General features: G+C 42.6%; 1 protein-coding gene across 3 annotated transcripts in view; it reads left to right on the forward strand.

The window, feature by feature from the left end:
- Positions 1 to 6,999: 6,999 nt before the first annotated feature.
- LOC139573500 (E3 ubiquitin-protein ligase znrf2-like) overlaps positions 7,000 to 11,200 on the forward strand; it is a 91,676-nt gene continuing 87,475 nt past the window's right edge. For all 3 annotated transcript variants that reach the window (XR_011674613.1, XM_071397008.1, XM_071397009.1), the window contains exon 1: positions 7,000 to 8,020. Coding sequence is in view for 2 of the 3 variants with exons in the window: in XM_071397008.1 (XP_071253109.1) it covers positions 7,609 to 8,020 (412 nt within the window). In the remaining variant the exon portion in view is untranslated. The remainder of the gene's footprint in view (positions 8,021 to 11,200) is intronic.

Here is an 11,200-nt window from a genome sequence, read left to right on the forward strand (position 1 = left end):
CTCGCTCTGATCACAACGTTGAACATAATGACAGAGGGTTACCGTGGAAATCCTGCAGCATGACCATCGATTGATTGACAGGTAGAGAGGGCTATTCTGAGACGGGAAGAGGCGGGATAAGAATTAGTATATTCATTAGCCAGCTAACTGCTCACCATGCTGTACTTAGGTCAGAACATGATTTATATTGGTCTATATAAAGACAGAGACTTTGCGGAATGAGAGCTCTGCTTCTTTTCTCCTTCCTCTTCTTCTCTCTATCTCTTTCTCTCTATGTCTCTCTCTCTCTGTCTCTGAGGCAGGCAGAATATTCTCCTGTGAAGGCGTTTGATTGCTGAATGGTGGAATGCAACTGCTGCAATTCGAGGAATTTCCTCCACAACAGCTAAGAGGAATGCGCCTTCAGCTCGGAGAGAGGGAGAAGGAGACTATCAGCCTGTTTTAGATAAGGAAATGTGAGGACTTACTGTACAGTTAGTTCATGGTTGAGTGTCAATGCTGAGGAGAGGTTCTCCTTCACTGTATTTAATGGATGTGTCCCAAATTACATTCTATTCCCTACATAGTGCACTAGGGCCCTGGTCAAAGTAGTGTACTATAGAGAATAGGGTGCCATTCGGGGTGCAACAAATTCCTTCCCAAAAATGTCCAATGATAAGCTACATTAAATCTGTTTCAGTTAATGTCTAACTCATCAGCAAACTCATCATTAACTGTAACCACGACTGCAGAGGTACAGTGCATTCGGAATGTATTCAGGCCCCTTGACATTTTCCACATTTTGTTACGTTACAGCCTTATTGTAAAATTGTTATTTTCCCTCATAAATCTACACACAATACCCCATAATGACAAAGGTAAAACAGGTTTTTTGAAATTATAGCAAATTTATTTAAAAAATGTAAACTGAAATATCACATTTACATAATTATTCAGACCCTTTACTCAGGACATTGTTGAAGCACCTTTGGCAGCAAATCCAGCCTCAAGTCTTCTTTGGTATGACGCTACAAGCTTGGCACACCTGTATTTGGGGAGTTTCTCCCATTCTTCTCTGCAGAATCTCTCACGCTCTGTAAGGTTGGATGGGGAGCGTCGCTGCACAGCTATTTTCAGGTCTCTCCAGAGATGTTAGATTTGGTTCAAGTCCGGGCTCTGGCTGGGCCACTTATGGACATTCAGAGACCTGTCCTGAAGCCACTCATGCATTGTCTTAGCTGTGTGCTTAGGGTCGTTGTCCTGTTGGAAGGTGAACTTTCGCCCCAGTCTGAGTTCCTGAGCACCCTGGAGCAGGTTTTCATCAAGGATCTCTCCGTACTTTGCCCCGTTCATCTTTCCCTCTATCCTAGTCTCCCAGTCCCTGCCGCTGAAAAACATCCCCACAGCATGATGCTGCCACCACCATGCTTCATCGTAGGGATGGTACCAGGTTTTCTCCAGACGTGACGCTTTGCATTCAGGCAAAAGAGTTCAATCTTGGTTTTATCAGACCAGAGAATCTTGTTTCTCATGGTCTGAGACCTTTAGGTGCCTTTTGGCAAACTCCAAGCGGGCTGTCATGTGCCTTTTACTGAGGAGTGGCTTCCGTCTGGCCACTCTACCGTAAAGGCCTGTTTGGTGGAGTGCTGCAGAGATGGTTGTCCTTCTGGAAGGTTCTCCCATCTCCACAGAGGAACTTTAAAGCTCTGTCAGAGTGACTATCGGGTTCTTGGTCACCTCCCTGACCAAGGCCCTTCTCCCCCGATTGCTCAATTTGGCCGGTCGGCCAGCTCTAGGAAGAGTCTTGGTGGTTCCAAACTTCTTCCATTTAAGAGTGATGGAGGCCACTGTGTTCTTGGGGACCTTCAATGCGGCAGATTTTTTTTTGTACGAGGTACAGATCTCTACCTCGACACAATCCTGTCTCGGAACTCTACGGACAATTCTTTCAACCTCATGGCTTGGTTTTTGCTCTGACATCCACTGTCAACTGTGAGACCTTATATAGACAGCTGTGTGCCTTTCCAAATCATGTCCAATCAATTGAATTTACCACAGGTGGACTCCAATCAAGTTGTAGAAAAATCTCAAGGATGATCAATGGAAACAGGATGCACCTGAGCTTAATTTTGAGTCTCATAGCAAAAGGTCTGATTACTTATGTAAATAAAGTATTTCTGTTTTTATTTTTAATGCATTTTCAAAAATGTCGAAAAACCTGTTTTCACTTTGTCATTATGGGGTATTGTGTGTAGATTGATGAAGATTTGTAGTTATTTAATCCATTTTAGAATAAGAATGTAACGCAATAAAATGTGGAAAAAGTCAAGTGGTCTGAATACTTTCCGAATGCACTGTATGTGTCTAATTGTACATGTAGTCAGTTGGCTAAACCAAGGCATACAGCCACAGTAGCCTACATGTACAAGACCCTTACTTGCGGCAACTTTGCTGATAGCTACTTTATGAAGGAAAAATGTACTTACTATGACTGTAAGTCGCTCTTGATAAGAGCATCTGCTAAATAACTAAAATGTAAATGTATTTTTCCCATCGTACATCAGTGTTGTTGGTCGCCATAACGGCATTAGACTGGGGATTAGGGTTAAGCAGGCTTCCAACCCAACCAGGCCCAGTGTCTTTGGCCAGCAGACAAGCAAGCCAGCAGGCCAGCAAGTCATACAGCTCTCAGCAGAGGGAGAAAATGTGGTCGAAGATTAACCACACTTATATGTACTTCAATGCACAACTCAAACATGCATGCACACACAAACAAAAATCCACACACACACATGTAGACACAAACAAAAGCACACTCACAAACATATAAATGCTACGTCTGTGATCGAGTGATTGTCTGAGGCTGTCTTAATCCCAGCCATCCATGTCTGAGGACGTCAGGAGATGATGTGGAAATTGGCCAGTAGAGGCAACAGTGAGCGCTGTTACCTTCAAGTAAACTCAACAAAAAAAGAAACGTCCTCTCACTGTCAACTGCGTTAATTTTCAGTAAACTTAACATGTGTAAATGTTTGTATGAACATAACAAGATTCAACAACTGAGACATAAACTGAACAAGTTCCACAGACATGTGATTAACAGAAATGGAATAATGTGTCCCTGAACAAAGGGGGGGTCAAAATCAAAAGTAACAGTCAATATCTGGTGTGGCCACCAGCTGCATTACGTACTGCAGTGCATCTCCTCCTCATGGACTGCACCAGATTTGCCAGTTCTTGCTGTGAAATGTTACCCCACTCTTCCACCAAGGCACCTGCAAGTTCCCGGACATTTCTGGCGGGAATGGCCCTAGCCCTCACATTCCGATCCAAAAGGTCCCAGACATGCTCAATGGGATTGAGATCCGGGCTCTTCGCTGGCCATGGCAGAACACTGACATTATGGCTGTATGGCTGGTGGCATTATCATGCTGGGGGGTCATGTCAGGATGAGCCTGAAGGAGGGTACCACATGAGGGATTAGGATGTCTTCCCTGTAACGCACAGTGTTGAGATTTCCTGCAATGACAACAAGCTCAGTCTGATGATGCTGTGACACACCACCCCAGACCATGACGGACCCTTCACCTCCAAATCGATCCCGCTCCAGAGTACAGGCCTCGGTGTAACACTCATTCCTTCGACGATAAACGCAAATCCAACCATCACCCCTGGTGAGACAAAACCGTGACTCATCAGTGAAGAGCACTTTTTGCCAGTCCTGTCTGGTCCAGCGACGGTGGGCTTGTGCCCATATGCGAAGTTGTCTGGTGAGGACCTGCCTTACAACAGGCCAACAAGCCCTCAGTCCATCCTCTCTCAGTCTATTGCGGACAGTCTGGGCATTGATGGAGGGATTGTGCGTTCCTGGTGTAACTCGGGCAGTTGTTGTTACCATCCTGTACCTGTCCCGCAGGTGTGATGTTCGGATGTACCGATCCTGTGCAGGTATTGTTACACGTGGTCTGCCACTGCGAGGACGATCAGTTGTCCGTCCTGTCTCCCTGTAGCGCTGTCTTAGGCATCTCAATTTATTGCCCTGGCCACATCTGCAGTCCTCATGCCTCCTTGCAGCATGCCTAAGGCACGTTCTAGTAGATGAGCAGGGATCCTGGGCATCTTTCTTTTGGTGTTTTCCAGAGTCAGTAGAAAGGCCTCTTTAGTGTCCTAAGTTTTCATAACTGTGACCTTAATTGCCTACCATCTGTAAGCTGTTAGTGTCTTAACGACCGTTCCACAGGTGCATGTTCATTAATTGTTTATGGTTCATTGAACAAGCATCGGAAACAGTGTTTAAACCCTTTACAATGAAGATCTGTGAAGTTATTTCGATTTTTATGAACTATCTTTGAAAGACAGGGTCCTGAAAAAGGGATGTTTCTTTTTTTGTTGAGTTTAGATTTGGTTTTGCTATGGCGTTGTGGACGAGGATGATCAATAGGCGTAAGAAAGCCATAGAATGTTGTTTTTGAGATTTGTTTTAAGCCTATCCTAAACCTTAACCCTTACCTTAACCATTCGATGTTAATGCCAAAATTTAAGATTTCGGAGTCAATGTCTTAACTTAACCTAAAACACTTTGAAATTTGACATTTGCAACAACTTTGAAATTTGACGTTTGAGAAACTGACTGTGAGAGCTAGTTTCAGCATTCATGGCATGTTCCATAGGTATAAGCTCTCCATTCAAATGTGATTTATTGAATGATAAACACAAGAGTATGTCTCTAGCATAAGATCATGTAGTCCAATTTCAAACGATTTGAGAAAGAAAAGTACAATGTTTCTATGTAGAGAATGTCTCAAATTATGTCTCATAATATTTATTTTATAAAGCGAAAAGGTAATGTAAAAAAAATACAAATAATTACTGATTCAAAATTGTGAATTAAAGAATGAATGTAGTGTTCAGAGCAGGGTCGCATCCCAGTAAATATACAGTACCAGTCAATAGTTTGGACACACCTACTCATTCAAGGGTTTTTCTTTCTTTTTTTTTCTTTTCTACATTGTAGAATAATAGTGAAGACATCAAAACTATGAAATAAGTGTTAAACAAATCCAAATATATTTTATCCACCCTTTGCCTTGATGACAGCTTTGCACATTCTTGGCATTCTCTCAACCAGCTTCATGAGGTATTGAATGAATTTCAGCTTGTTAGGGCTAGGGTCATTTTTTCAGAATTTCCGCCTGACTGACATGCCCAAAGTAAACTGCCTGTTACCCAGGCCCAGAAGCCAGGATATGCATATAATTTGTACCATTGGATAGAAAAAACTTTGAAGTTTGTATCAATGATAAAATAATGTATGAGACTATAAGACAATTGATATGTTAGGAGAAAATCCAAAGAAAAACCAACCAGAATTTTCTTTTTTTTGGAGATCCCATGCTCTTACAATGGATAGCTACGGGTCCTATGCAATTCCAGCTCCCAGATTGCAATTCCTATGGCTTCCACTAGATGTCAACGGTCTTTGTTCAAGGTTTCAGGCTTGTTTCTTCCAAAACGAGGAAGAATTTTGAGTTTTGGTACTGGGAGTCACAGTTGGAAATCAATCTGTGGGCGCGCGACGAAGAGGACGCGCATTTGATAATTTGACCTTTCTATTGAACATACTTCTTTCCGTATGAAATATTATAGTTTAATTACATTTTTAGGGTACCTGAGGATTAAATAGAAATGTAGTTTGACTTGTTTTAACAAAGTCTAGCAGTAGCTTTTTGGATTCCTTTCTCTGTATGTTGAACTCAAATCGATGGCGCCAACTAAACAGACTTTTTGGGATATAAAGAAGGATTTTATCTAACAAAACGACCATGTATGTTGTAGCTGGGACCCTTTGGATTGCAAATCAGAGGAAGATTTTCAAAAAGTAAGTGATTTATTAATCGCTATTTGTGATTTTATGAAGCCTGTGCTGGTTGAAAAATATGTTGATGTGGGACGCCGTCCTCAATCGCATGGCATGCTTTCACTGTAAAGCCTATTGTAAATAAGACCTGTATGTACCTAGATGTTTAATATCCATAATTTTTACGATTATTTATTTGAATTGCGCGCCCTCCAATTTCACCAGAAATTTTGTCAACAGGTGCCTAGCCCTAAATATGGCAATTCTCTCTGCTTTATTCAAATGTATCACTGACTGTATTGCTATCTGAACGCTGCTATTGCTGATAATATGGAGAGAATACTGACAGAGAGAGAGAGAGAGCACACTGATATGTTTCACTGGTTTGAATCCCCGAGCCGACTATGTGAAAAATCTGTCGATGTGCTTAATAAATATATTGCACCATTCTCTATGCATGTAGACACTGGGATTTTCGTTTTTAAAATATGTGCATGCAATAATGTTGATTATGTGTATTGTCTTTAAAAAAAATGGTTGTGTGTGTACTTAATTGAATAGACCCAAATATGAATCAACAAAAAATATGTGACATCATCATCGTCATTGTGACATCATCAACAAATTGAAACATTGCATAATGTTTTACATGTTCCAGACAATGATATGCAAAATGTTGTGGCATAGGTTATTTTGATCCTGGATTAACCCTTTGTAGGTTACATGAGAGTCATGTCTTAACTGGGTTACATCTGACCTACTATTCTAGATAAGTATGGCTGTAGGCTTATGCAATAAATGTCACCAAAAATAATTGAATGTCCTGCATGTGAATGGATTCTTGAAACTGTAGTTTATCAGTTTATTCCTAGAGTCTATGGTTTATTGTGTTTTATAAGAGGGACATGAACCATAACTGAGTTTGCAGGTTAGCCTAGATCTATTTGTGGCTCGTTTCCAACAACAAATGCGTATAATTTAACAGGTACTAAAAGTATCCTCAGTCCTTTCCCACTGTCCTTGATCCTATTGCCCAGACTTGCCACTCCTGAGGCTTGCTCTTGTTATTGATGTCGCTTGGCTTGTGCTCTGCTGGTGCTGACGTAACCTGACGCACAAAGACAGAGGATCCGCCTCCAAACTCGACTCACTCGGCAACCAAGTCAGTGCTCAGTGCTGTGCGCACGGAGCCCCGTCCCCGCTATTGTCGTTTCTGCTCTGCTGTTTCTGTCATCCACTTCCCTCCATCACTTCCTCCTACATTATAATAGTTTCACTGTGACTGCCTGCGGTCGGCTAACAAGGAAGCGTGGGGAGCGTGGCTCTTCACTTTCGTATGATAGAGAGGACATATGGCGGACTGTCATTATTCAGAAAACAACAGTCAAAACATATTAATCCAAAACAAGCAACCGGGACGAGGAAAGATTCGATAACTGCAAAATGGCAACAACTACTTACGCAAAGTTTTAATGTCAAGCGATTTTACTTTGTTTTTAGCGCACCGTAAGGACAGCTTTCCAACCCGTTGTTTTGCATCGCTGTCAGTTACTTTTATTCATTGACATTTTCAACCTGTCATTGGGGTCGTAACGACGTATAATTTCCACTTTTGGTATTTTTCTTTTAAACACTATCCTGGACTGGGTGGTCGTGTACTTGTGTCCCTTTGCGTTTTAAATGTGGCACACTCACTGACCGCCACCGTGCTGCACGAGCCCTTTAATAATTCAGGGTAAATCTGTCGACGTGTGTTGGCACCAGCGACCGACATGGGGGCTAAGCAGAGCAGCCCAGCCGCTAACGGGCGGACCAGGGCTTACTCTGGCTCGGATCTCCCTTCGAGCACCTCTACTACCAGCAATGGGAACGGTAGGACTGCAGCCATGGCAATGAGCTATCACGCGTACGGCCAGTCGGCTCACGGGGCCTCGGGAACCACAGCGACCTCCAGTCAACACATTGGCCCCAGGACGAGGTCCGTGGGAGGCAGTTCTGGAGGGTCAGGGCTAAGACCCCAGTCAGGCATCAACATCCCCAACAACAGTGGAGCCTACAGCTCACAGGAGTCTGGTAGCAGCACCCCGGAGGAGGCAGAGAGGGACAGGTCCAGCGGGGGGCAAGGGGGTCCCCGGTTGTTGATTGGATCATTACCAGCACACCTTTCGCCTCACCTTTTTGGAGGTAAGAGACTGGCTGACAATACGGTAACAACATGCAACAAGCAACTTGTGTCTGTGTAGTGTTGAATCTCAGTTTTATTCACTGAACTCTGTCTAAATGTGTTTTACACCTGTTACTCACCAGTGTGGACCAAATGTGTCCTGACCTCAGTTTTACAGCTACTTGCAACTTGGATGACATGTTTATAGTAATAACTGTGAAATAATAGTGTTGTAACAACATTTTAGATGATCATAGTTTACAGTCATAATGCAGTCTATGATTCAATAACTCCCGCCTCATCCTCTTCCTCCTCCTTATCTTCCCCATCTTCATCGTCCTCCTCCTCATCACCATAATTTACTTTTACAGTGCACACCATAGTAAAGAGTGTTCATTATCAGCAGTGAATGTGATACCAAACAGCCTTTTTTGGAACGATGGAGAGCATTCATCTGATCTCTGCAACCACAACCCACATCATGTCCACCTCAGTATGATACATCCCTGTCAATGATCATCCCACATGACATATAGTTGTAGGGGAGACAGGCTAAACTAAATCTCACCACCAGTGCCAGCAGACAGACATTCAGGTTACACGGTTATAAACTGTCTGTGTTTAGTGATCAAAGTTCACTCAACAAGGCATGCCTGTTGCTACAAGGACGTGTGTAATATAACACAATAACAAAGTCTGCATCTGCCTCTAGTCTATTCCATTAGCATTGGCCCTGATGTAGCTAACAGAGTGACATTGATATCTGCTTGAAGAAGCAAAGGTATAATAGTTGGTTAATAGTCAGTTATAGCCTACTACTGTAGTTATTGAGCAAGCTAATCAGTGATATGAGAATCACTCCTCCTAAATGAGGCTACTGTCTGTGTTCAGTCTAAGGAGAGACTGCCTAGTCCAGATCAGACTGTCAACTCAGTATCAGCAGGGCTTGTTTGCCTTTCTCTTCCGACATGCTGTTTGAGGATTAGTTTGGTCTAGGAATTTAACAGATTAGGTCCAGAAAACCACCCAAAAGATGGGGGTTACTTTGCAGTGAGCTGCTAAATATGCAGACATGCTGAATAGAGAGAGAAAGAGAGATTACTTTAGAGAAAGTAATTTCACTCTGCTTTCTCCCCATCTCTGAGGGGAATTATCATCATAAAACAGCGAGAAAGGGAGGGAGAATTTACATGGATTATCTGGGTCTGGGGAATATTTGCTCAGCAATTATCTTGGCTGTGAATGTTCACATGCCACTGACACTCTAAATCCATTAGCTGGATTCTCCTTTAACTTTCAGAAAAGGAAGCTTCGACATGCCTCATCTAACATGCCTCAAGTAATTAATCAAATCCAACATGGGATGTATCTCGATAGCTACCCTATTCCCTATATAGTGCACTACTTTTGACTATAGGAGTAGATTGCCAGTACCATGATGTTTGTAAGGTTACATGCCCGTCTTTGGAACGTGTGATTGACTAGTGATGGACCATGCAGGTCAAGGAGGCATGTATTCTCCCATTAGAATGTAGACCTAAACAATCGAGCACCAACTGATTGAACCATTCAATCATCAACTCAACCCATTGAATTTCTCTCCACATTCTGCAGCCCTGCTCATTCAGACGTTGCTTCTCTCTCCTTTGTGCCTTCTTTGATACATTCACCCTGATCTCAAGCTGCAATTAAATTAAAACTCAAATTGGATTTGTCCTCCACTCACCTCAGCTGCGCTGTTCACTCTCACAATAGAGTAGACTAGCCAGCCTCCAGAATCTCTGATGTCACTTAATAGTCTTAAGAAGCATGTCTGGTAAAAGTTCAGACTTCACGTACAGTATGCACTACAGGCCAGCTATTCACTCTCACACAATATAGCCTACAGACAGTATATGCCTTGGATATCATGTCTGGTGTAAGTTTCAGGCTTCACACAGCTGGAGCACCTGTGGTGAAAACAGAGCAGCCATGTTGTTGAGTAGTTGAGTCGTTGGTTGCTCAGGTGGAATTTCCCCGGCAGCTCTTGGGTTCTGTGTTGAGGCCAGCCTGTTCTCTGCTCTCGACCTTCTTCCTGCACCCGGGTCGTGGCGTGTTCTGTCAGGGTGAGCCTCAACCACATCAGATCCACTCCGATGTAAACACAGTTAGAATTTAGACTCCTGTGTGTCTGAGAGCAGAGGGGGAATATTGTTTTACACACAGACACATGCATACACATGCACACACATACATACATACATACATACATACATACACACACACACACACACACACACACACACACACACACACACACACACACACACACACACACACACACACACACACACACACACACACACACACACACACACACACACACACACACACACACACACACACACACACACACACACACACTCTTGGCTTGGTTTTGACTATGCATGCTCTGACATGCACGGTCAACTGTGGGACCTTATATAGACAGGTGTGTGCCTTTCCAAATCATGTCCAATCAACTGAATTTACCACAGGTGGACTCCAATCAAGTTGTAGAAACGCCCCAAGGATGATCAATGTAAACAGGATGCACCTGAGCTTAATTTTGAGTCTCATAGCAAAGGGTCCGAATACTTATGTAAATAAGGTATTTCTGTTTTTATTTTTAATGTATTTGCAAAAATGTCTAAAAACCTGTTTTCACTTTGTCATTATGGGGTATTGTGTGTAGATTGATGAACAAAAAAAATATTTAATCCGTTTTTTAATAAGGCTGTAACGTAACAAAATGTGGAAAGGTTGAGGTTGAATACTTTCCGAATGCACTGTACATAGACGCTGCTGCTCCAGGAGAGGCCTATTTACACAGGAAAGAAGAAAAGAGGGATAATGAATGGATCTGAATAATGAATGGATCGATGGATCTGAACAAAAATGTACAGATGAGGATTGAGAAAACACCAGGGAGTACAAAAAGACAGATTAACACGAGAACCCTTGGGCCTCAAAAGACCCCCCCCCCCCCCCCCCCCCCTTCAAGCTAATGAGCAACATTCTAACAGTGCAATTAATACATTTCATATATGCTATCGCAAATATAATCATTTATTTGTGTTTATGAAGGCCTAGGGTAACTTTAGAATACTATTTTTATTTGATTTCAAATAGCACAATAGCATTTTCATTAGCTCATGTTACTACAGGCTACATGTAAAAAA

Source organism: Salvelinus alpinus, chromosome 4 (genome assembly GCF_045679555.1).
Source record: "Salvelinus alpinus chromosome 4, SLU_Salpinus.1, whole genome shotgun sequence".
NCBI lineage: Eukaryota > Metazoa > Chordata > Actinopteri > Salmoniformes > Salmonidae > Salvelinus > Salvelinus alpinus.